Consider the following 27,972-nt stretch of genomic DNA (forward strand, 5'->3'; position numbering starts at 1 on the left):
GGAGGCTCCTGAAAAGACTAGGCATGGAACCACCATTACAACCCAGTTATACCACTTCTCAGTATTTACCCTGAAAAATTAAAAAGTCATCTTACTACAGTGACACATGTATACCCATGTTTATAGCAGTACAATTCACAGTAGCCAAACTGTCAAACCAGCCTGGGTGTCCATTAACAGGATGAATGACTTAAAAAAATGTGACACACACACACACATCTTTATTCAGCCATAAAGAAAAATTAAATTATGGTATCTGCAGGAAAATAGATGGAACTAGAGACTATGTTAAGCAAAATAAGTTAAATTCAGAAGGTTAAGGGTCATAAGTTTTCTTTCATATACAGACATTGGAGAGGAAAGAGGAAAAGAAAGGTAGGGGTGGATCACCTAAAAAAATCAAAAGGGAAATTAGGGAAACAGACCAAGAGGTGAGAGGGAGGGGGGAAATGCTGGGGAGTAATATTGGTCAAATTATATTGTTATATTTTGTGCATGTATGAATATGTAACAACAAATTCCATCATTACATACAACTATTATATTGTACCAATTTAAAAATGCGAGGACAAAAAGAGCCAAAATAATTTGCGTAGAGTAAATGCGTCCATAAACAATACCAGCATCAATACATAGAACATAACCACCCCTGGAAGCTCCCCTTTTGACATCCTTGCACCCCCCCCCCCCATCCCAGGAAACAATGTGTAAATTTCACTCTGGGCCATTAGCAGCAGTGTGATCAGATTCTTTTGCACGTATTTTGGCCACTATACAGATGCATTTCTCTTGGCTGTGTACTTAGGAGTGACATCAACACCTTTTCAGGTGATTTACTAAGAAGGCACAGTGCCATTCCTATGTTGTTGATCCTGCCAAAAAGCATAAACTGGGCTGGGGTTGTGGCTCAGTGGTAGAGCACTTGCCTAGCGTATGTGAGGCACTGGGTTCAATTCTCAGCACCTCATATAAATAAATAAAAAGTAAACATTCATTGACAACTAAAACAAATAAACAAATAAATAAACTGCATCCAGTTGTGGAAAAAAATCAGATAATCCCAACTCAAGGGATATTCCACAAAATAAAATACCTGTACACTACAAAAACAGTCAAGGTTATGAAAGGCAAAGATTGAAGAACTGTTTAAGAGAGATTCACCAAGTAAATGCATGTCTCATCCCAGGTTGGATCTTAGACTAGGAAAAACCAAAAACTCTTTTTGTTATAAAGACATTTAGTGGGATTATTTAGTGGGATCATGTCAATAATCAGAGGTCTGAATAAGGTCTATAGATTAGATAATGGTATATGGCAATGTTAATTTTCTGATTTTGATCACTATACTGTGATTATGTAAAATAATGTCCTTGTTTTCAGGAAACAGATTCTGAAGTATTTAGTGACAAGGGGCATTATATCTACTCTATTTCATTGGGAAGATGTGCGCACACACACACACACACACACACACACATACACACACACACACACTCACACGGGGGTGGGGGGTGAGTGGGGTAGAGAATAGAAAGCAACATGCTTTGGGGGAATCCTGGTTACAAAACATGGTAACATTTTGGGAAACCTAAGTGAAGAACATATGGGAATACTGTGAAGTAATTTTGTAGCCTTTCTGTAAGTCTGAAATTCTTTCTAAATGTAAAAGTATTGATATCACAAGGTTTCAGAAGTTAGCCTGAAAGGCTCCCACAGGCCAACAAAGGAGCAATTTGAACACCAAAATGATTAAAGTACATAATGAACAGAAAATGTTGAAAAAACATGAATCTATACTGATAATAAGTGGGAAGACAAAAGAGGTCTCTTGTTTACAGCACAGTATTAAAAGCCAATGGAGGAAATAAATTGTATCAATAAGTCTTTTGAAAATGTGAGCCATAAATGAATAGATAACCAAATATGGTGTATCTGCTCAATGGAGTGTTATTCAGCCTTGCAGAGGAAGGAAACCCTGCCATGTGCTACAGGATGAATGGACCTTGAGGGCATTATACTAAATGAAAATGGCCAAAAAGAAAATCGTATTATTCCACTTGCATGAAGGATCTAAAGTAATCAAACTTATAGAAAGTAGAATGGTGGTTACCAGGGGCTGAAGGAAGAGGAAAAGGGGAGTGTTGCTTCATGGCTATAGAGTTTCAGATTGACATGATGAAAAAGTTCTGAAGACTTGTGTTCACAGTAATGTGAACATAAACTACTGAACTCGTAGAGTCAAAGCTGGTTGGGGATGGGTAAAGCAGGGTGGTAGAGCCCATGCTTAGGATGCCTGTGGCCCTCAGTTCAGTCACCAGCAACACAAACACCCCTGATTAAGATGGTACTCATCTTAAGTGCCTGAATACCATCTTTGTCAGTAGGCACCTTGTAATCAAGAAGCAGCTTCAGGGCTGGGAAGGGTAGCGTGTGGTCGAGTGCTCCTCTAGCATGTGCAAGGGGACCTGGATTCTATCCCAGCACAGCCAAAAAAAACCCAAAACACACGTCTTTTATCCCAAATGGTATGTCAACTGCCAAGGAAGCTTAAAACAAAATATAAGAGATTACAATTCAGGGCTGGGGAGATAGCTCAGTTGGTAGAGTGCTTGCCTTGTAAGCACAAGGCCCTGGGTTTGATCCCCAGCACCCCCCAAAAAAAAAAAAGAAAAAGAGATTAAAGTTCAAAATTTAGTACAAGTTCACAAATTTATGACAAGTTCACAATTTCTACTCAGTGCTTTCAATGTGAAGGATAGCCAAGAATAGCTTTCATTTTGACACTAACTCATTATTGACAAAATACTTTTCTGAACAATGTGAGGCAAAGACTATATAAAGTGAACCTTTTCTAAGTTTATCCAAATTCAACTGATTCTTAATACAATGGGGAAAAATTTTTTTAAAAACTTACATCTTATAAACTTCTTTGGACTCTGTGAAGGCACTGGTGCATTATCAGTATGTTCTGATCCCTCTTGGGAGACCCAGCCTAGGGGGAAGGAAGTAAGAATTATACATTGTTAACCAGGTAGGAAGTAGCATCAGAGAAACAAGAAAAGGTAAAAATAAATCTTCTAGTCTTTGTACTGGGGTAAGATTCTGTAGTCTAAGAGGTATAAAAAAACTAAAAATTTATCTACAATTGTGTATTTTATTCAATCATTCAAGTTTAGTCCCAGTTAGAATTATATTAGACATCCTTATATTTTTCAAAGTGGTTTGAAATAAACTGTAGGTTTTGGGGGGAGAAATGAAAATAGAGAAGGTATAGAAAGAAGTTCCAAGGAATCGGGAAGAGAGGGCCTGAGAATTAGAATGTTGAAACCTATAAATATAGTTATACCCTTGGATTTGCTAATCCCATTCCTAGAAACTTAAGGAAATAATTTAACCAAGGTAAAAAATGCATGCTTGGTTATGTTTATTACAGCACTATCTGTGATAGGGAACAAGTAGAAACAATAAGGAAGGAATTAAGCAGATAATGATACATAAAGTAACAAAATACTATGTAATTTTAAATGTAATTATGGAAACTCCATACAGCACAGGGAAATGTTTGCTACAACATGAAAAATCATCTATGCTATAATTGAAACACAGCACTAGAAAGAATTTAGATTATCCTATCTATTCCTTTCCTTGTGTAAAAGAGATCGTTGAAGGCTCAAGTAAGATAATTTGGTTTGAATGTCCCCTCCAACACTCATGTGGAAACGTAATTGCTATGGTTATAGTATTAGGATGTGGGACCTTTCCAGGGTGATTAGGTTGTAAGAGCTCTGCCCTTGTAAATGGATTAATGCCATTATCATGGGAGTGGGTTAGTTGTCACAGGAGTGAGCTCCTGAGAAAAATGTAAGTTCAGCCCCCATCCTCTCTCTGCCTGGAGTGCTTTCTTACTGTTCCACCTTCTGCCATGGCACGATGTGCCAGATACTGACACCATGCTCTTGCCAGCCTCAGCAACTTAGCAAGACTCTGTCTCAAAAATAAAAAAGTAGGCCAGGCACTGTGGTGCACGCCTGTGGTCCCAGCACTTGGGAGCTGAGGCAGGAGGATTGCAAGTTCAAGGCCAGCCTCAGCAACTTAAGTGAGATCTGTCTCTAAATAAATAAATGCATACATAAATAAATAGGGCTGGAAATGTGGTTCAGTGGTTATGCACCCCTGTACCAATCCTCAGTACCAAGAAAAAAAAAAAAAAAGTGGAAATGCAGTACAGATAGGTTTTATCCTCAACCCTAGGGTGCTTCATTTTTAGAAAATCTAAGCAGGCTACTGACATCAGAATTTGCTTCTTTGGGAAATAACTGGTTGGAATTGAGTGCCTGTTAGGCATTCTCTTGCAGCAAGCTGGGAAACCAAATGAGTCTCTAAACAGCTCTGGTCATGGAGTAGAGAGGAAGAGTGGAAATTTTGAGAAATGTTTCAGGAAAAAAAGGAACAGGATCTGGTAATCAGCAAGAATGTAGGAGCAAAATGACTCCCAAGGTACAGAGCTGGACAAGGACAGTGGTGCTCCAGGTGAGCAGGAGGAGCCCTTATCACAAACAAAGCAGGTGATCCCGCACCCTCAGCCTTTCCAGCAGGCCTCTACTCCGACTACCTTGCAGAAGGCTACCCTGCAACCAGCCCCCAGAGCAAGTCTTTTATTTCTTGTCAACTCTGAGCCCACAGGAAGAAAACATACCAAATCTTCCTTGATGACAGAAAAGGTCCTGGGGTAACTTAGCAGGCCCAATGTTATAAACCAGATACCAGGAAAAGTCCAGGAAATGAAGAGCACGGAAACAGCCTTTCTTTCAGTCTCGTTGACAGATTCCAGTGGCAACTCTATTTGATACATTTCCATTTGACCATGACTGCGGATTTTATCTAGTAGCACTGAAGTTAAAATCCAGCTCCTTGTTCATTCTAGCATTCTAGCAAGTTCATTCTTGTTCATTCTAGCAAGTATATAATTTTGCTTCACAAATATAAAAGAAGGCACATGTATCCAAATGTTTAAAGACACTTACTGTTGAAAGCTCCAGCAGCATGAAAGCCAAGATCAAAGAGCTGAGAAGGAAGGAATCGAGAGGAATGAGCAAGCGGCTCAGACCCCACAGAAGGCTCCTGGGACGTGAGACTGGCACTGGGGCTCCCATAAGATGTCTGGCATTCTTGGGTGGATTCACTGGTACTTGAAGAACCAGGACTTAGGAGACTGTTCAGGAAAGAGAATTCCTTCTCAAAATCTTCTCCTTCCAGTGAATCAACAGGTAAATCTTTTGCAACTGCTGATTGAAAAGAAAAACAGAAAGACTTTTTTTTTTTTCCCTAGTATAAGGAAATGAGAGTAGGACACAGAATAAAAGTTTCATTGTTCTTATACTTTATTAACAGTTTTCTAATCAATTTCATCATTGGTTTATGGGCCAGTTATGGGGCAGAATTTAGATCAAAAAGTTCATGTTTTCACAATGAAGATATAACACAAATATCTATGTATAAAATAAATGACCACCTATGATAGACAAAAATGGAGATAGGAGCTACAAGGAGATAGTAACAAATCAATAATAAGAGATTTTTTAATTTTTTTAGTTAATAGATGGACACAAAGCCTTTATTTTATTATTATTTTGTTAATGTGGTGCTGAGGATCAAACCCAGTTCCTCACACATGCAAGGCAAATGCTCTAACTCTGAGTCAAAACCCCAGCCCAATAATAGGAGATTTTAATATGCTACACTCAGTAAAACCCAGCTAAGAGGACAAAGATGAGTAAAGATATGGAAGATTGAGACAGCATAATCAATAAGGGAGTTATTCTGGATGCACACAAACCTTGAGACTAGAAGCAAACCTTCTCAGGCACACATTGAAAATTCACAAAATCAGGTGTGGTGGTTGTCTCTAAAACCCTGTCTTCAAATAAAATACAAAAGGGCTGGAGATGTGGCTCAGTGGTTAAGCACCCCTACGTTCAATTAGACCACAGCAGACCACCAAAAGATAGCTCCTAAACTCTTCACACAAGAACTAGCTTTATTCTCAACAAAGTAGGGAGATGTACAAGCTAAGAATGCTCTAGACAATGGAGGCTGTGAAAAGCAACTGCAAGAAGGCTGGCCGTTGCATTGGACATGTAGGCTGAACTGTAGGCTGGTTTGCCTGAAAGAGCCAGAGAAAAAGCCAGCTAATATCAGACCACATTTTGAACACTGACCTTGGGGACAAGCCCACAGTTGATTGGTTTAATCTGTGGAACAATTTATGCTCCAGGGCATTTTTGAAATTAATAGAGCAATCAGCTGGAAATGACAGCTGGTATAGTCAGGGACAGACTGTCAGAGAACTCTGCTGAAACTGTCATCACAGGGCACCTTATATTGTGTCCCACCACTGGGGGTGGGGAGAGAGGAAGATGAAGAATAGATTCCAGGAAAAGAATTAAACCTTTTACTTAGCAAATGAAAAAGTAAATAAGAAGTTTCATAGGGGGGTACAAATACCTAAAGTTACTAAAATGTATTATTTAAAATGTCTATTTTCCAACAAAAAAATGTGAGGTATGTACAGAAACAAGAAAGTACGATGTCCAAACCAGCAAGAAGGCAGGCAACAGAAGCTGCAGGTGAGACTGACCAAATGTTAGATTTAAAGACAAAGACTTATATGCAGGGAAATAAATGATCCATGATTAAAGAAATAAAGGAAGTGGATTGGGAGCAAGATGGTGGCTGTCTGCTCCAGCAGTTGATAGACCATCATCTCCCAACAAAGACACAAATTTGAACAACTGTTTATGACTAATCACTTCACAAGAGCTAAGAAAGAGCCAGATGGGAGACCACCAAGCCTGGTTGTAGTATGACAGAAAAGGCAGGAAAGAGTTTCCCATGTCATCCCTCCCCCAACTCCATCCACCACAGTAGGGTGAGATGCCCCCAGCTTGGAGGAGAAAGCAAATTTAAGTGCAGGCCTCTGATTACTAGGTCTGTTAGGGAAACCCAGTACCAGACAGGACCCCATAGTTCCTGCCCCAAGGCCAGTATCTGCAGATTAATCCTTTGGACAATCCTTAGTCAGAAGTCCAAAAGGATTGCCTCCATCAACTCCCTGCCACCCTCAGACATAAGAGCAAGAAGCAATGCTCCAGCCACTAGAGCTCAGGGCAGGAAAGTAAGCATAGGACTTGGCCTTAGAGACAAATGTCAGGCTCGCCTTGGTTGGACCCAGCACCAGATAGAACCCAGGGATCCCATCTTTAGGCTAGTGCTCACAGTCAGAGTCTCTAGACCTATACCTGCATCAGTCAGAGACCTGACTCTGGTGGGACAGGCATGTCTATGTTTCAGCCAACATCACTGAAAACCCCACATGGGCTTGGCACCCAAACTTGAGACCACATAAGTCACTGTGGCTGTGAGACTTGGGTATGACGTAGCTTTACTGTCACTCAGGAGGCCACAGGGCTGCTTCCACCACCCCTCCCAACTTTGGGCACATAGCAAGGAACAAGAGTCCAGCCACTGCGAAGAAGATCAGCAAATTGACACAGAACTATGTCTTGGAACTCAGTTGCTGAGCTGGTAAAACCCAACGAAGATCCTAATGGTCTTTGTCTCCAAGCCAGTGCCTATGGATGGAGCCTCTGGGCCTGACCTATTGCCAGGTAAAGACACTTGGCCATTCGTAATCAGATTTATATACCAGCCAGAATAACCTGGGGCTAGCTCAGCAGTCTTGGGCTGTAAATTCACCATAGCAGGAACCCCATAGCAGCCTATGCCCTTACTGTGCTGGTCTCAGCAGGCAGTGGGCTAGCATTGGGGTGTTAGTGACCACAGGACTAAGTACTCCACTCCTCTACTAATCTGTCAGCACAACACAGAATAACCTGTATGGGGCAAGAAAAAGGAGGAAGGCACTAAGTCACTGCCTAAGAGCTTGGAACTAGTCCCTCCTCAGTGAAGTGCAGAGCCAGACAGAATCCTGTGGTGTCTGACCACAGGCCAGTGACTATGAGTGAGGAATCTGGGCCTATTCCAGCCTCCTGTAGAGCTTGTAGGGACAGAACACTTTATAGACATTCCCTAGGTCATTCTGCATAATATACCAACCACAGATTTGGGAAAAACCTGGGTTTGGGGTAACCTTCAGTGCTAGAATAGAAAAACACCAATAGGAAGGAGACTTGCAACAAACTTAGACACTGGGCACCATCTAGTGCTGAAGCAGTGGAAATGTCCACAGGTTCAGAGACTACAATGCTTAGAATTTCTGAAGGGAGAGACCCAAAGCTGGATTATGAAGACTGGAAGAAATATCCAAGGCAATGTGCACCAAATGTTGTATGTCAACAATCATCAAGAACTTCAGGGATCCCTGACTTCACCTGGTAAACAAAATAAGGCACCAGGAACTGATTACGGCAATTGATACTTGCAAACTCTTGGACAGAGAATTAAAAATAGCTGTTTTAAAGAATCTCAACGAGAGGCTGGGGTTGCACCTCAAGTGATGGAGCACTTGCCTCACATGTTTGCCTGGGTTTGATCCTCAGCACCACATAAAAACAAATAAAGTTACTACAGCTAAAAATAGTTTTTTAAAAAAGAATCTCAATGACCTTCAAGAAAACACAGAAATGATTCAAAACTCTTAACAAAGAAATTTAACAGATTTAAATAATTTTTAAAAAATCAAATCCTGAGCTAAAAAGAACACTAAGCACAATTTAACATATGCTACATGGTATCATATCAGAATAGATCAAAGAGAAGAAAGAATCAGTGAGCTTGAAGATAGGTTATTTGGGTGCACACAGTGGGAGGATAAAAAGAATGAAGAGAAAAGACGAAAGTTATGGAAACTTTGGGAAACATAGAGAAAGATACAAATATCCAATACAGGAAGGTCAAAGGTCAACAAAGAATACTCTAAGACATAATAATCAAGTTCTTCAATGTTGAAGATAGAGAATATTTTCAAGTTAGCAAGAGAAAAGAAACAACACATAAGGATATTTCAATGTGCTTGATTGCAGATTCTCAGAATTGTGAAGGGAAAAAACTGGTAACCAATAATACTGTATCTAAAAAAGATATGAAGGAGAAATAAAGATATCCCCAAACGAAAAGTGAGAGGATTTATTACCACTATACCTATCCTACAAGAAATGCTAGAGGAAACTCTTTAAACTGAAAGGAAGAGATGATAATGAATAAAAAGAAAATACCATAAGATAAAACTCAGTGGTAAGAGTAACTATATAGACAAACTCAGAATGTTCTAATGAAAACATGATGCATAAACTCTTCATATCTTTAGTATGAAGACTAAAGAACAAGTAAAATACTGGTAACTACATTATTATGTTAAGCAAAAGGTAATATAGAAATATGTAAAATGGAACACCAAAAATTCAAAATGTGGAGAGGCATGAAGTATAAGTGTAAAGGTTTTATCAGTTTTTAAAATATTTTTTTCTTTTCATATCTTTGTGTTCAATGTTAGATTGCCATCATTTCAAAATAGTTTGTTATAAGCAAAATATTTTTTTAAGCTTCATGGTAACCACAAAGCAAAAGTCTATAATTGACACATGAAAAATAATAAGGAATCAATACTACAGAAAATCAACACAAAAGAAGATGGGAAGGAGGGAGGAAGGACTATAATGAGACTAGTAAACAAATACCAAAATGGTAGAAGTAAGACCTTAACTATACAACATTGCCTTAAATATAAATGGATTATATAGAGTAACTGAATGGATAAAAAAAAAAAAATGACCCAACTATGTGATGCTTACAAGAAACTCCACCTCTGAGGACACACACACATAGACTGAAAATAAAAGGATGGAAAAAATACTCCATGCAAATGTAATCCAAAAGAAAGAAGGTATAGCCATATTTAGCTAAATTAGGCTTTAAGAAGCAGTAAAAAGGTACAAGAAAGGTCATTATATTATGATAAAGACGTCAATTCAAGAAGAAATTGGACATACTCATGCACTTAATATTGGAGCACCCAAATATGTAAAATAAATATTAATAGACACAAAGGGAAAGAGAAACTTCAATAAAATAACAATAGAGAATTTTTATATCTCACTTTTAGCAATGGACATATCATTTAAACAGAAAACCAATGAACAGAGTTGAACTGTACCCTAGACTAGTGAGTGTAATAGACATCTACAAAACATTCCATTCAACAGCAGCAGAGTACACATCATCTCAAATGTACATGAAATATTCACCAGGATAGATCATATGGTAAGTCTCAACAAATTTTTGAAAACTAAAAAAACACAGTATCTTTTCTGACTAAAATGCAATGAAACAAATTAATAACAAGAAAAATGCTGGAAACTATGCAAACACATGGAAATTAAACAACTTATTTCTAAACAACTAATGATCAAGGAAAAAAGAACAAAAAAATTTTTGAAACATGTTAATGAAAACACCACATACCAAAATCTATAGGATACAGCAAAAGTAGCACTAGAAGGGAAGTTTATAGTAATCAATGTCTACCTTTAAAAAAGAGAGAGTTGGGGGGCTGGGGAGATAGCTTAGTCAGTAGAGTGCTTGCCTTATAAGTACAAGGCCCTGGGTTCGATCCCCAGCACCCAAAAAAAAAAAAAAAAAAAAAAAAAAAGAGAGAGAGAGAGTTGGGGTGGCTCAATGGTATAGTGCTTGCTTAGCATGTGCAAGACCCAGGTCTCAATCCCTAGTCTCCCAACCCCCAATATCTCCAATAATCTATCGTTGCATCTCAAGGAACAAAAAATACAAAATAAACAAAACCCAAAATTAGTAGAAGGAAGGAAATAATAAAAATCACAGCAGAAATAAATGAAATAGAGACTAAAAGATACATGCATACACACACATATGTATTTATATATATTTTCTATATGTATAAAAAAATCAACAAAAGGAAGAGCTGATTCTTTTAAAATATAAACAAACTGATGAACCCTTAACCAGACTAAGAAAAAGAGAAAACTTAAATAAAATCAGAGATTACAACTGAAACCACAGAAATATAAAGAATTATCAGTGATTATTATGAATATAAATACCAATAAGTTTGATAACATAGAAGAAATAGGTAAGTTCCTAGACACATAAACCTTACCAAAATTGAAACAAAGAAATAACCCAAACAGATCAATAATGAGTAACGAGATTGAATCAGTAATAAAAAGTCTGCCATCAAAGACAAGCCTGGGACAAGATGGCTTCACTGCTGAATTCTACTGAACATTAAAAGAAGGACAACCAGGCATGGTGGCACTTGCCCATAATCCCAGCAGCTTAGGAGGCTGAGGCAGGAGGATCACAAGTTCAAAGTCAGCCTCAGCAATTTAGCAAGGTCCTAAGTAATTTAGTGAGACCTTGTCTCAAAAAATATAAAAGGATTAGGGATGTAGCTCAGTGGTAAAAGTAACCCTGGGTTCAGGTTCAATCACTGGTACAAAAAAAAAAAAAAAAAAAAAGGACCGACTGATACCATTTTTTTTTTTTTTTTAGCTATTCTTAAATTATTCCAAAAAAATTGAAGAGGAAGGAACTCATCCAATCTCATGTTATAAGGCCAGCATTACCTGGAAACCAAAACCAGACAAGGACAGACAGACAGACAGACACACACAAGCTACAGGTCACTATCCTTGATGACTACAGATGCAAAAATCTTCAACAAAATACTAGCAAACTATATCCAATAGCACATGAAGAAGATTTTTCACCAGGATCAAATGAGATCCCAGGAATGCAAGATGGTTCAACACATGTAAATCAATAAACATGACAGAACACATCAACAGAAAGGACAAGAAAAAAAAGATTATCAACAATATCTGAAAGTTATACAGGTAACCTTTAATAAATTTACAGTTGTCTTGTCTTTTAAGGTTAAAATGTCTCAACATCATCTACCTTCAGTTTTCACATTTAATGTGATCACAATAAAATTATCAATAAGTATTTTCATGAAGTTATCCAACTTGATATGCGTACTGCAAAATAAACATGCAAGAATATCTAAGCAAAGAAAAAGAAGGTATATTACCCTTATCAGATATTAAAACATATAAGGACTTTTCTATAATTAAAACCTGATATATTTACATGCCAATGAAAAACAAAATCCAGAAGTACAAATATAGCATATGAAGTTGATATGACAAAGATGGTAGTCTTTAAAAACTATGTAAAAACTAACCATTTTTTAAAAAAGGAATATTTAAACCATCACTAACATCATACACCTGAATAAACTCCAAATAACTGAAGTGCTAAAGGTTTAAAAAAAAAAAATGCTACATAACAGGCTGGGATTGTGACTCAGTTGTGGAGCGCTTGCATAGCGTGTGTGAGGCAGTGGGTTCGATCCTTAGCACCACATACAAAAAAACTAGATAAAGTTATTATAAAAAAAATTCACTTAAAATTGGAGAATATCATGCTAAGTGAGATAAGCCAATCTCAAAAAACCAAAAGATGAATGATCTGGCTGATAAGTGGATGATGACACATAATGGGGGGTGGGAGGGGTTAGTGTTAGGGTTAGGGTTAGGTTTAGGGTTAGGGTTAGGGAGGGGGGGCAAGAATGGAGGAAGAGAAATGGGAGGGGTGGGGGGGAAGGGAAAAAAATAACAGAATGAATCAAACAACATTACCCTATGTAAATTTATGATTACGCAAATGGTATGCCTTTACTCCATGTACAAATAGAGAAACAACATATATCCCAGTTGTTTACAATAAAAAAAAAAATTCACTTAAAAAACTCTACATAAATATTAGAAAAAACATGGTTTTGGGGAAAGCTTCCTGACTGTAACTAATACCCAGGTCCAATAAAAGAAAAGATTAATAAAATGTTTTGAAACTTTTGCAATTTTTTTAATTTTAAATATTTTAAAAAGAAACATGTAAAGTCAACACAAATGAAAAATTCAAAGAAAATGTCTGCCACATAATATAACAAAGGTAATTATTTAAGCTTAGAAAGTATCTTAAAATTTAGTCTTGATACTTCTTTTTTGCTGCTGATGTTATTGGTTCAGCTACATCTCCAGCCCTTTTTTTTGAGACGGTCTCACTAAATTGTCCAGGCAGGCAATCTTCCTGCCTTGGATTCCTGAGTTGCTAGGATTGCAGGCATATGCCACTAAGCCCAGTTTAATACTTCATTTTAAGATAATGAGCTGGACTGTTGGGGGCATGTAGATAATGGTTTTTGTTTCCTTAATATTGAATGACATCTAATATTGTGTTAGTAACCCATGACATTGAATAGACAAATTGTATTCACTTATTCAATATTTACTGAATGCCTATACTGCTGGAAGGTAGAGATACACAGTAAAATAAACAGTCCTAGCTGTCTTCCCAATTATGCAGATACATTCTGACAGGACCAAAACATACAAGCAGAATTATTTAATTCCCATTGTGATATAAAGTAGACATACATGAGTGCATTCCTGTGTAGAGACCTATGCAATTTCTAATATTAAGGAAATAAACGCTAAATAGAAATTGAAAAATTTTAAGTGATAAAGTATTCATATACAGCAAAATTATATTACCGTTTTCAAAGTTAGAAAACTAAGGTGATTAAAGTTCTCTCACTTGAAAACGTTTTTCCTTGTGATCTTCAGTTTCCAAAACAAAAGTACATAAAAAGTAAGTTGATCAAGTATTATCCTGACACCAAAACCAAACTAAGAAAACTATAGACCTGTATCCCTGATGAACACAGATATAACAATCCTCAACAAAATAGTAGCAAACCAAATACAACAGCACACTGAAAAGATTATATACCATGATCAAGTGAGATTTATCCCAGGAATGCAAGGATGGTACAATATATACAAAGCAATAAATATAATACATTACATCAATAGAACAAAGGATAAAAACAATATGATCATCTCAATGGATGATGCAGAAAAAAACATTTGGTAAAATTCAATATCTTCCATGATAAAAGCTCTTAACAAATTAGGTATAGAAAGGGCAAACCTCAACTCAGTTAAGGCCATATATGACAATCCCAGCTGACATCATACTCAATGGGAAAATATTGAAAGGATTTCCTCTAAAATCTGGAACAAGACCACTTTTATTCAAGATGGTACTGGAAGTCCTAGCCAGAGAAAAAAGTAAAGGGTATCCAAATTGAGAAGGAGGAAGTCAAACTATCCTTGTTTGCAGACAATGTGAATTATATTTAGAAAAACATGACAACTACCAAAATATTGTTAGAATTGATGAACAAATTCATTAAGTACAGGATACAAGACCAACATACAAAAACCACTAGTGTTTCTATATAACAGACTAGCTGAAAAAGAAATCAAGAAAGCAATCTAATTTACAATGGCCATAAAAATAAAATATCAAGAAATGATTCTAACCAAGGAGGTACTGTAACTCTAAAATGAAAATAATTAAACACTGATGAAAGAAATTGAAGAGGACACACACACAAAAGAAGACATTCCATATTCATAGAGTAGAAGAATCAAGTTAAAGTGTATACTACCCAGAGTGGTTTACAGATTAAATGCAGATCCCTGTCTAATGCAATCTCTGTCTAAATATCAAGGACATTCTTCATAGATGCGGCAGCAGGGGGCGGTAGGGGACTCTAAAAATCTGTATGGAACCACAAAAGACTCTGAATAGACAAAGAATGTTGAGCAAAAAGAACAACATAAGGAAGCATCACAATCCCTGATTCAAAACATACTACAAAGATAGAGTAAGTAAGATAGATCAATGGAGAATAGAAAACCCAGAAATAAATCCATGTATATACAGCCAAGTGATGTTCAACAAAGGCACCAAGAATATACATTGGAGAAAGCACAGTCTCTTCAATGAATGGTGTGGGAAAACTGGGATATCCATATTTAGAAGAATGAAACTAGATCCACATCACAACATACAAAATCAACTCAAAATGGATGAAAGGCCTAAATGTAAGACATGAAACTACAAACTACTACAAGAAAACATAAGGGAGGTGCTTCAGGATGTAGGTCTGGGCAAATACATTTTTACATATGACCCTTCAAAAGCATAGGAATGCTAGGCATGACGCCTGGCACCACCATGCTAGGGAGGCTGAGACAGGAAGATCTCAAGTTCAAGGCCAGTCTCAACAATTAATGAGACCCTAGGCAACTTAGTGAGACTCTGTCTCAAAATAAAAAATGTGGTTTAGTGATTAAGTGCTCCTGTGTTCAATCCCCAATTTTTGAAAAAAATGTTGTGCATGAAGAGCTTAGAGGATTTAACACATCTACATCCAGGGAGTAATATGTCTACTACCAGTTTAAGATACTAAAAAAGAATATAGGCAGAGTAGAAAATACTAGAATAACCAAAATAATTAGGGGGAAAACAAATTCAAAAGGAAGGGTTAAGGAATTTAGTGTTAGTTAGCTTTATGATAAGGAAGCTAAAGGATGAGTTAGGTTTTCAAGTTCTAATACATTGTAAAGATGTTGAAGAAGCAGAGAAGTTAAAAATTTTAAAAATGGGCTTTATCAGCAAAGATTTTAGTTGAACATAGGAAAAGGAGAGGGAAAAACCAGGAGTGAGTAAGAGATTCTAGAAGTGGCCAGAGAAGGAAGTAAGAAGGAGCATCAGAGTTGAGTTGAGGAGGGAACAGGAATGGACGATAGAGAATGGCAAAGTCAGACCAGCAAAAGTTTGGTAGGCCATAGAAATAATTTGGGAGAATTGAGAAATCTGTTAAAGAATCCTCAAAGAAATGTACTGTTTATGATGAAGGTGACCTCCCTCCTCTGTCTTCCCCCAAATCTTCAATAATGGTCTGCTTTACTCCACTGTGTGTGTGGTGATTAATGTGGGAGTTGGTTTCATTTGATTTTCATCCTAGATACATGAAAATGGGAAAAAGACAAGTATATGAATGAGGAAGGGCTAATTTAAAAGACCTATCTTGGGCTGGGGAGATAGCTCAGTTGGTAGAGTGCTTGCCTTGTAAGTGCAAAGCCCTGGGTTCGATCCCCAGCACCACAAAAAAATAAATAAATAAATAAATAAATAAATAAATAAATAAAAGACCTATCTTTATTCCATTGTGAGCAATAACATTTGAGTAAATATCTGAGAGCATAAATGTTTGAAGGATTTCAAGTTACTTCCGCAACATAGTCCCTAAAGTTACTCAATTAAAGCATGGAATGTTTATGATTTTAAGAAAATTTATTCCAGTTTCCACTTTTACAAGTTGTGCTAGTGTTATTTTGGTTCCAGGGACACTGAATATTTTCAAAATGTTCTTATTAATATTACCCATACAAAATGCTACCTGGAAATCTAGAAGATGAGGCACTCAGAAGGATCCTTGCTTTAAAAAAAAAATCCTTGCTAAAATTATAAAACACACTTTTAACGAATATCTAGTCTAAAACCAGAGCTAGGAAAGATGAACAGCAAGATGTCTTGTGGTCCTTGCCCATGTTGACACTGCTCTCTGGAGACAAAGCCTTCAACAAACTCAAGGAAACCAAGCTGATCCTAGAATTCCATCACTGAGCTAAAAGGTTCTAAAAGGAGGTTAAAGTGGTCACCATGCTATGAGTATTCCTCAACTCTGGAAGGAAGCAATATGAGCAAAATACTTGCTATGACTCCAGGATTCCCACAGATTAAGAGCAAACAAAAATTGGCTCAAAATCAGAAATCACTAAAGAAGCTACCACAAGAAAATTAGAGGACTTCAAATATTTGTATTTTTAAATACAAATTAGTCCAAAAGCAAGAAAAAGCAAGGGACTATAAAAACCTACTAGGTAAATTCATAAAAGAACCAAATAGAACTTTCAGAAATAAAAAGTATAGGGGGGAATCTTGCTTTATACATTACACAGTAGACTAGATGCAAGAAGAGAAAGTTAGTGAGAAACAGATCTGAATAACTTACCTAGAATGCTGTGTAGAGTGAAAAGGGAATGGCAAATATGAAATAGAAGTCAAAAGATATAAGGAATTAGTGAAAAGGTTCATCATAAGATAACTGGAGTGGAGGAAGGAGCAAATAAGGAAAATAGAAAAGAAGCAATATTTTTAAAAGTAATGGTTAAACCATGTACATTTTACCACACTAAAAAAATAAGAATGGTTGAGGATTTTTCAGAAGTGATAAAAGACAGATCTAAGAAGCACAATTTATACCATCACAGATTAAAACAACAAAAATTATATAGCTTTGCACATTGTAATGGAAGAGCAGACCACCAAAACCAAAGAACATATCTTAAAAGTAACCAGATAGAAAAGTCAAAGTCACAATACAGGAATAATAATCAGACTAATTTTTTTTTTTCTCAACAAAACCATGGAAGGTAGAAAAAAATGGAACAGTATATTCAAAGTGCTGAAAGAAAATACCAACCAACCTAAAATTGTCTGTTAAGCAAAAGCATCTTTCAAAAGTAAAAAGTAACAATATATCCAGATACACATAAGCCAAGTTTACCCACCAATACATCTTCACTAAGAACTTTTAAACTAAAGGGTAGATAAGAAAAATGAATTCATAATGAAGATTTAAAATATATAAAGAAATAATAAGAAAGAAAAAATACTGGTAAATCATTTCATAAAATAATTTTCTAATTTGAGAGAAATTAGAAAAAGATAGAAATATTAATACTTGTAGAGCTGCTATGACAGTAATTGAGATTAGGATTCTAAGATATTTCTAATATTCTGGGGAAACTGAAATATTGATAAACCTTAGACTTTATTAGGTAGGCAGGATAAAATTAAAGAGAGACCACAAAAAATGGAAATAAAATGTATACCTTCCAATCAGTTCATGGAAAAGAGAAAGGACAAATGAAATTTTAAAAACAAACAACAAAAACTTCAAATAATAAGTCAATGCCAGAGACGAAAGGATAGGAGTTGGGGATAAAACAAATAGAAAACAGAAGCACAGCTCAAAATCTAAATTAGAGCCCTCCGGGCAGGGTGGCACACACCTATACTACTTGATAGGTGGACAAGTTCAGAGCAACCTGGGTCATTGAGCAACACTCTGTCACAAAAGCAAACAAACAAATGATTGTCATATTGGGCTTTTTCTTTTTTTTTTTAAATCCAGTTAAATCTTGTTTATGAGAGACAGAATATAAGAACATTAGAAAGTTGGAAGTAAAAGTATGGGAAAATGTATACTCAACAAATAAAAATGATAACAGAATCAAAAAGAAACAGTTAAGCTACACTAATATCATAAAAATGGGAGTTTAAGCCAAAAAGATTATTAAGGATGGAAAGGGTCACTGAATAATGGATAAAAGATTAAATCACCAAAAAGATAATAAAATTCTAAATTTGTATATACTCACCACCTCAAAATTTTCAAAATATGTGATTAGTTACAGGAAGAAGCTGAAAAGTCCAGTTCAACAGTCAGAGATTTGAAAACACAAATCTCAATTGTTGATAATCAGGTAAGCAAAAATTAGTGATATAAAGCAACACAAATTACAAAATATGCACAGGCTCCTGCACTCAACAGTTAGGGAATATGTATTATTCTCAAGCACTTGGAACATTTATAAAATTTCATTACTATTTATTTCACAAAGGAAGGACTAATAATTCAAATAATCAGTGTTATAAGAACATATTATCTGAGCACAATACAAATTAGTTAAAATGAGCAACAAAAAAGATGAATTTTAATATTTTCATAATTTGGCAATCCCAGAAACATTTCAAAATCAATCATGGCCATGAGTCATGGGGATATAATGAAATTTTAAAAATAAACTTGACTGATGTCAGGTGTGGTGGTGGACACCCATAATCCAGCTACTCAGCAGGCTGAGGCAGGAAGACCACAAGTCTGAGTCCAACCTGGGCAATTTTATGAACCCCTGTTGCAAAATAAAAAATAGAAAGGGCTGGGGATGTAGCTCGGTAGTAGAGCACCCCTGGTTTCAATCCCCAGTACCACACATAAGAAAAATTGATAAGGAAAATAATGTATATCAAAATGTATGGATAGCCATACAATTCATTCAGCAAGAAAAAGGGAAGAATTACTAACACAAGCTACCTCACAGATGAACCTGTAGTCCCAACTACTAGGGAGGCAGAGACAAGAGGATTGCAAGTTTGAGGCCAGCCTGGGTAACACAGGGCAACCCTGTTTCAAAACAAAATGAGAAAAAGGGATCAGCATGTAACTCAGTGAGAGAGAGAGTCTCTGTCTAGCGTACATGAACCCCAGGTTCAATCTCCAGTACTGCAGAGGGAAACAAGTATTAAATGAAAGTGCCAGACATAATAAGACCATATGTTGGATGATTCTATTTATTTATTTTTTAAATTTTTGTTCTTTTTAGTTATACATGACAGTAGTTTGACATATTATACATACATGGAATATAACCTCGCATTCTTGTGGTTGTACGGATGTAGAGTTACACTAGTTGTGTATTCATAAAAGAATATAGGAAAGTTATGTCCAATTCATTCCACTGTCTTCCTATTCCCATCAGATGATTCTATTTAAATGAAAATATTCAGAAAAGGCAAATTTTTATACAAAGAAAGTAGGTCAGTTGCTTGCTGGGGGATGAGAATGAGGATTAATGCAAATGGGCATTAGAGATCTTATTGAAGGGATGACAGTGTTCTAAATCTGATTATGGAAATGGTTGTACCTCTCAGTAGTAACTAAGAACCACTTATACTTGGAATGAGTGAGTTTTATGATATTTAAAGTATACCTACACAAAGTGCTGTTTGGAGTGGTTTTGTTTGTGGCGTTTTTCATTTTGTTTTGTTTCTGTCCGGACAAGATGTAGGGCCTCATGAAGCTTTGCCACTTCAATTACTCCTTGACCCCATCTGGTAGGTCCTTTTTTTTTTTTTGACAGGGTCCTGCTTTGTTGCCCTAACTGACCTCAAATTCCTAGGCTCAAGTGATTCTCCCGCCTCACTCTCCAAGTAGCTGGGACTATCAGTGTGGACAACAACACCCAGAATTAAAGGTTTTTTTTTTTCAAAACTTGTTGGATATACTAAAAGTAAAAATAAATAAAGAACCAAAATTAATAAAACAGAAAACAAAGATTCAACAGAGAGATTAACAAAGCCACAAACTGGTTTATTAAAAGAATAATGATATGAGTAAACCTGTAAAAAGATTAATCAAAAAAAAAGGAAGAAAGACCAAATGAATATCTGGAATTTAAAAGGGGATATACTTACCCACACAGCAAGATTTAAAAGATAATACTATGACTGAATAGTGAAATTACAATAATGTTCACTATATTTCCTTTATGACTTTTATTTTTTTATTTATTTATTTTTTTTGGGGGTGCTGGGGAACGAACCCAGGGCCTTGTGTGTACAAGGCAAGCACTTTACCGACTGAGCTATCTCCCCAGCCCAAGTATATTCTCCATTTGTTAGGTACACATACCCATAGTTAATCTTTTGAACAAATATTTTGAAGCTATGTTACATATATAAGTTCATAATTATGGCTTCTTAAATTATTTTATCCATGGAATCTCTTTCTATATATTCAAATATACATAAATAACTCTCATTTTTATTGCTATGTGCTATGTAGTTTGTAAATATTATCTCTACCCCTAATGGTCCTGGAGGGTAGGCACAAATGACTCATATTTCAGATGAGACAACTGAGAGAGACGTGATATGTTTTTTAAAATTAAGGATTCAGCAGGTGCTGTGGCACATGCCTGTAATCCCAGCGGCTCAGGAGTCTCAGGCAGGAGGTTTCCAAGTTCAAAGCCAGCTTCAGCAACTTAGCAAGGCAATAAGTAACTCTCAGTGAGACCCTGTCTTTAAATAAAATACAAAAAAGGGCTGGGAATGTGGCTCAGTGGTTGAGTACCCCTGAGTTCAATCCCGATACCAAAAAAAAACAAAAAAAAAACAAACGGCAAGCATTCCAATTCACCTTTTTCTGGTTCCAAAGTCTATAATCTTTTTTTTACCATGTGATTAAAATATATGTGTGTGTGTATATGTATATACACACATATATATACATATATTATACATATAATATCTATTTTAAAAATAAGAATATAAATTTAAGTATGAGGAAAACTTGAAACTTAATCATGCAGCACTGTAAATTAGAATTCTGCATTTAAAAGGACCTACCTCTGAGAAGGCCAGATTCCCTAAAGACTATAAGACCCTCTAATTAGACACTCCTTGGAAGATAACTTGAAAGTGTACAGAACAGGCTTATAAAAGGACATATAGCATTTTTAAAAACTGAATGGATATTAACACAATCTCTGTGTTAAACAAAGATTGGGATAAACTTTTAACATCTAAAAATTGACCGTTACAAGTAATGAATTTACCATCTCACCTGGTTCACTCCCAAAGTTTGCTTCCTCTTCTGATAACACTACCCTGAAGTAAAGAAAATCCACAGATTTTAGTCAAACCATTTGGAATTAATGTTGCCTTAACAGTTTTATAAGGTTAAAAAAATCTTTCTTGTGGGGAGGGGATACCAGAGATTTAACCCAGGGTGCTTAACCACTGAGTCACATCCCCAGTCCTATTTTTATAAATATATTTTATTAAAGACAGGTTTTCACTGAGTTGCTTAGTGCCTCACTAAGTTGTTTTGAACTCTTGTTCCTCCTGCCTCAGTCTCTTGAACTGCTGGGATTACAGGCATGTGCCATAGCACCCAGCATGGTTAAAAAAACCTTTTAACTCCAAAATACATTTTTAAAGTTAGGAAACTTAAAAACATTTATCTGGTAGATCTCACAAAATCTACATCTGAGAGTATTTTCTATCTCTTGTATGGATCTATATGCTTTTAATAATCATTTACTAAATATCTATGTCAGCATCATAGGTCCTATGCTAAATACAAAGTTGAGCATCCTTAATTTGAAAATCCAAAATCCAGAATGCTCTAAAATCTAAAACTTTTGAGAACTGACATGATACCACAAGAGGAAAAAATTCCATTGTGTCTAAAATTATTAAAAATACAAAGTTTCCTCAGGTGTATAGGATGTGTGTTAAACATAAACAAACCTCATGTTTAGACTTAGGTCCCATCCCCAAGATATCTCATTATATATATGCAAATATTCCAAAATCCCAAAAGTTATGAAATACGAAACACCTCTGGTACCAGTATTTTAGAGAACCTCTGTAAGAAATTTCATTTTCAAATCTTGGAGGATAAATGAATATCCCAGAAAAAAAGGAGGGCAGTTCTATTTTAAAGAATGATGTTTGTGAAAGAAGACACATTTGCCCAAAATATCCTCAGTCAATACTAATTTTGGATATTTAAGGCTTCTATCTAATGTGCTGATTCACAGAATCCATGTAATAATCAAAAAACGAGACAAAGAAATTAAACACAGTTTGAGTCATTATTCCTAGGGTATAACCTCACAATTTCTAGTACTGGATGCTATTTTAATAAGTCTTTAAAGACACTTAAAAAGCAACATAATATTTATTTGCAAATACTAAAAAAACCTATAGAGCAAAAAGATACTTAACTTGAAACAAAATTCCCAATGACAGTTATGTGTACTGTTTTTTAAACAACTTGGATGGAAGAGAAGGTGAAGTGCTTAGGAATCTGTTACTTAACTCAAAAAGATGTTCTGAATAAAATTTCCATGAAATGTGAGAATTAAAAAAAAACTAAATTAATACATTTCATTTAGTATATGACTTTTTTTTTTTTTAACTAGAAATTGAACCCAGGGATGCCATACCACCAACCTGCATCCCTAGTCCTTTTTGTTTCTTATTTTGAAGCTAATCTTGAATGGGAGATTCTGCTATCTCAGTCTCCTGAGATGCTGGAATTATAGATGTGCTCTACCACACCCGGCAGCATATGATTTTAAATGTCAATATGTAACTAAGGTAAGTTTAATGTAAAACTAAACATTTTACTAAATGTTGATATTAAAACATTTATATATTCAAGTTAGCTAAAAATTTGGTTTAGATTTCCCATAGAGAAAAAATAGGGAAATGCCTTATATTTAGGATCACCTTTGACTCAGCAATGGGTTGTCACTATTTGGGCTTTATTTCTGAGTGTGTTGTTATATTGAGTCAATCTGATTAAAATGAGAATTAAGTGGCACTCTGAAAGAGAAACAAAGGGAGATTTAATAAAAGGGAAACAGGTAACAAGAAGTATGTACATATAAGAGCTCCTATTTTCAGGTAGACAGTTCCAGTTCCATCTGTGTTGTTTTGAAGATATATATATTTTTTCTAGTATTGGGGACTGAACCCAGGGGTGCTCTACCACTGAGCCACATTCCCAGTCCTATGTATGTATGCATGTATGTATGTATGTATGTATTTTGAGGTAGGGTATTGCTAAGTTGGCCTTGAACTTGCAATCCTCCTGCCTCAGCTTCCTAAGTTGCTATAGATTTGTAATAGCTTTTCTCACAATTGATGGTCCCTGTCCCTTGCTTCTCTCCTGCTATCCCTGCAGCAGATGTACTCATGACTCTTAATACAGGACTCCCAAATGACAGAATCTGGAGTAATCATCTCAATCTGTTTAGTACTCCTGTTACCTACTTTGCCTGTAGTGTTAAAAATGGGGGAAGAAAAACTACATGTAACACTTTAAAACAAATGTTTTGAAAACAAATGTGTTATTTGGAAAAAAGACGTAGAAATAAGTATTAATGAACCAGAGAAGAAACAATTCTTCCCATATATATCACAAAATGGTGTCCATGACTTCCATTACAGCATATAGCTTTGTTGGCTTACTTATGGAGGTTTTCAGTGACAAAACTGCCTTCTATTTGTTCTTCTTTGTGATCTTCAGTAAGCTTCCTTGGAGTGTCTTGCAGTCGCTAAAGATAAGAAATTCAATGTTAAGTAGAGGGAAAGAATCTGTTTCTGTACTATTACAAGCAAAATGAGAATAAAAATTCTAAATAATAATATAAAATAAAAATAGTTCTGAACTAGAGTGAGAAAGATGGTAAATACATGCTAATGTGATTTGAACTGAGCCCCACATATGTACTCCTTTACCCTGGCTGCCTGTGGGAACCACAGATACTGTGATATGAACTAGAGACAAACTGGTTTAACAACTCTGTGATAGCCCCAGAGAAGACAAACTGTATGGCTAGCCTGTACTGCAATGCTCTAAACATAGCTAGAGTGTTCGGTTCAATTCTGAGCAGAAACTGGAGATAAAATTTGCCAACTACACAGTATGCTATTCAGTGAAGCATTCACTACAGAAAAAGTAAAACAAACTTCAAGAGCATCTTGAACATAACATAAAAATCCATCCCAAAGTCCAATAATATATGGTTACAGGATATGAACCCATTGCAGATATTACATTCAAATGGAAGAAATCCAACAGCAACACTTTTCAAGCTCTACTGAAAACAAGGTAGAATGGCAAGTTAAAAGGTACTGAAACCTAGGCTATCAGAATTGAAGAAATGACTATCACAGTGTGACTCATCTGGATAAGCCACATGCAAAGATGACTAGAAGACATACAGATTTTAAAAGCTCTGTAATCAGAGCCAAAAAGATTCTTTCACATGGAACTGTTTCAGTAACAGCTGATCTAATATGTTAGTAGTCTCTTCAGCTGCAATCACACATATGTAATGACCATAACTAGCATATTTTGGGCATCATGAACTGTGGCATATCTGTGGCATCAATATAAAAGTAAAACAAGGAAAATTGTCTTTAACTTCTTTACCTTTTAATGTACACAATCACTTACCATCACTTATTCCTTAAGTTAAATTTAAGTTTTTCCTTTCATAGCCTTTTACAAATCTCCTCTGCCTTTTAATTCCCCCACGTCCACTAATACCTTGAGTCTGCCAGCACTATTTCCATGGATTTTAGTGTTACTGGCCGCTTTTGGAATCAGGCAAGTACTGATCCTTGGCTTAAAGAGTGCAGGAAAATGTTTCCTGATGTTTTAGAAATTTGAAATTAAACTTAGAAAAAAATAGTTTGTGTTATCACCCAAATGAAGCATAATACATCAAAGCAAGAAAACACGGGGAAGAAATGTACCTTGAGAGCTACAAAATCATATGGATGAATGCCAATACAGGCCTCACAGATTTGGGACATCATTCGAGCTGTCTTCTCCCAAAATCCAAGCAGTGTTCTCTGCAGAAAAAGAAAAGGTGACACTTCAGTTCTGTTTCCCCTGCATGATTAGTTCTGTGCTCTATTTCCTCACTAGTGTAGTATATGAATAGGTGCTGCATAAGAAACAGCAGGAACTAAATTCAATTGTTCAAGTTTGGGGAACCAGAAAGAACTATAAATCATAATTTTGCATGAAAGTTAGTATGTACATCTGCATGCATGTGTGCCTGTTTATAAACAGCACTGGAATGCACACTGGAGCCTAGAGAGTGACTGCCGCTAAGAGAAAGAAAACCGATGGATCAGAGCACCTGAGGAATCCAAAGGCAAAATGTTAAAAGTATAAAAATGTCAGTCTCTATAGAAGGATGGACATAATGTAAAATCTTTATGTTGGCTATCATATAAAAGCATTTTTTTGGAGAAAATATTTACCACTAATTTGGTTTTTCATTGAGGGATCAAGAAAGACTTATCCCAAAAATATGTTCTCAAGCTAACTCAAGTAATTGGAAAATTTCCTTGTTGCTTCAATGTTCCAGTTCAAAGTGGAGGGAATGAGTGGAGAAAACAAAATAATTGAACTAATAGTTATTGGACCTAAGGTATCATGCTTCACAGATAGTCATGCATGTTTTGTTTTCAAATGTTATCTTTCTTGATTCCTAAATTCCATAGTTCTGAACTGAATTAGGTAGATTCCCGATAGCGTAAACAGCTATTTCCTTTAGTTTATTATTCTTTTCTTATGTAAGTACAGTTCATTTTACTTTGCTATTTATAAATATACATTAAAATCAGTAACTGTTGCTTATTAATATATAACTTATTCATTTTATGTTATTTATGTGTGATTTGGGGTAAGAAAGCAGAAGTAAGACTTTTGAGGATAAAGTTATTTAGGATAGCTACATGAAAGAATGAAAAAAACCCATGACTTAGAATTAGAAAATTTAGGTTTTTTTTAGTCCAATATTGCCACTTACTTTTCTCATCCATAAAATGACAGAAATGGGCTGGGGTTGTGACTCAGTGTTAGAACATTTGCCTAACATGTGTACATACAAATAAATAAATGAAGATTTTTGTGTTCATCTACAACTAAAAAAATATTAAAAAATAAAATAAAATGACAGAAGAGCTTTCAAACTTTTTGGGCCACAGTATCTTTGCTTCATATGAAACATTTCCATTTTCATGGTAACTGTTCCCTAAGTCTCTCTCCCCAGAATACCAAGGAGAATAAGGTGAAGCTATAGGAATACACAATCTCTTAAGTCTTTTTTCAGTTTGGGCCTTTATGATTTTCTGACTGTTGTAACCTAAGTAAGTCAATTACAGCAGACTCAAAGGAATCTGATCAATTATATAATTTATTTGCACCCTTTAGACAACTTTTAAAAAGGAATCTCACCACTCATCTTTACTGCAAGGGCATGCTGACCATGGAGGTGGGTACCTGGTAGGTAGTGAGTGAATGAGATAACATATTGCAGCGACTAGCTCCAAGTAAATCCACTTTCTGACAAACATCCATCTTTAATTTGTCAAAAGAACCTTTGCTATTTCTCACTTGGATCTGTACCTGTAATCACAAAAATGCTATCATTACCTATAATACAGATATAAATATAGCATACAAGCTCATAATAAATGTTTTCAGGCACAAGAAATTGTAAGAAAGGATACCAATTCCTCTGCCCACTATCATTAATATTCCATGTTTAATGAAGACTATCTATTTTTAGGAATTGTGAAAGATTCTTTCCAGTAGACATCTTTAGATTGAGAAAGTATGAGATGATAGATGGAATTATGTAGTTAATAAGAAAAAATTCCAAATAAAGATCTAAGATGTTCAGGATTATGGATACTACTTATCTACAAGAAGAATAAATGGAAAAGGGACTTAAAATGTTGAAAAGCATGACTAATATTTCTAAATCATGGAGCTATTCATAAATTTAAATTCAGGCCTATTTTTTATATAGAGAGTAGGCAGGAGTCATTGGGTAATATGAACATTCAACTTTTAATTCATTTATTCAATGAATATTTATAAGGTATCTATTATGTGAAGTACTGTTCAAGGAACTAGGATATTATGGTCCTTTCTTATCATCTCTGGGTAGGGAGGCATAAGAAAAAACAGTAAATAAATTTACAAGATAATCTCAGGTTGCAAAAATAGCAAATAAGTTGACAAAAATAGGTGACTACTTTTCATAAAATTAGGGCAATCTTTGGTGAGTTTATGTCTCACCAGGGAAAAAACAGAGGTTGTAGGAGTGGGAGGGGGTAAAAAGTTTATCAAGTTTTCAGAAAAGGGAGGAATAGGGAAAAGCATAGCCTTCCTGGAACACTGGAAGCAAGTATAAGAAGGACCAGGGATCAGACCATGCAGAGCTTTTGAATTCTGATAGGAATTTGGATTGTATTCATGCTTTTTTTAAACTGAAATGAAATTCACATAACATACAAGTAACTATTTTAAGGTATAAAATTCAGTAGTATTTAGGGCATTCACAATGTTGTGAAACCACACCCTTGCATTGAATTCTGATTGTAACAAGGATGGAATAAAAGATTTGTGGGGATTGAGGTCATGTGTTCACTTACTTTACAAAATTGGGAGTAATCAATGAGGCAAACTACTTACAACAGCTGGCATGGCATATAGCTCCATCAATATAAAATATTATATTTATTATAGCTTCTGAATGAAATGAATGA

The 27,972-nt window shown here is 35.6% G+C and overlaps 1 protein-coding gene across 5 annotated transcripts in view; it reads right to left on the reverse strand.

Moving 5' to 3' along the window:
- Ica1l (islet cell autoantigen 1 like) overlaps window positions 1-27,972 on the reverse strand; it is a 60,213-nt gene that overhangs the window by 2,695 nt on the left and 29,546 nt on the right. For 3 of the 5 annotated variants that reach the window (XM_047547458.1, XM_047547456.1, XM_047547457.1), the window contains exons 7-12: window positions 26,699-26,824; window positions 25,159-25,257; window positions 23,866-23,951; window positions 21,446-21,489; window positions 5,025-5,285; window positions 2,915-2,992 (exon numbers count right to left, since the gene is read on the reverse strand). In XM_047547458.1, the coding sequence (XP_047403414.1) occupies window positions 2,915-2,992; window positions 5,025-5,285; window positions 21,446-21,489; window positions 23,866-23,951; window positions 25,159-25,257; window positions 26,699-26,824 (694 nt within the window). The remainder of the gene's footprint in view (window positions 1-2,914; window positions 2,993-5,024; window positions 5,286-21,445; window positions 21,490-23,865; window positions 23,952-25,158; window positions 25,258-26,698; window positions 26,825-27,972) is intronic. The other 2 variants (XM_047547459.1, XM_047547460.1) reach the window with 2 other exon arrangements.

This window comes from Sciurus carolinensis, chromosome 3 (assembly GCF_902686445.1).
Source record: "Sciurus carolinensis chromosome 3, mSciCar1.2, whole genome shotgun sequence".
Classification (NCBI taxonomy): domain Eukaryota; kingdom Metazoa; phylum Chordata; class Mammalia; order Rodentia; family Sciuridae; genus Sciurus; species Sciurus carolinensis.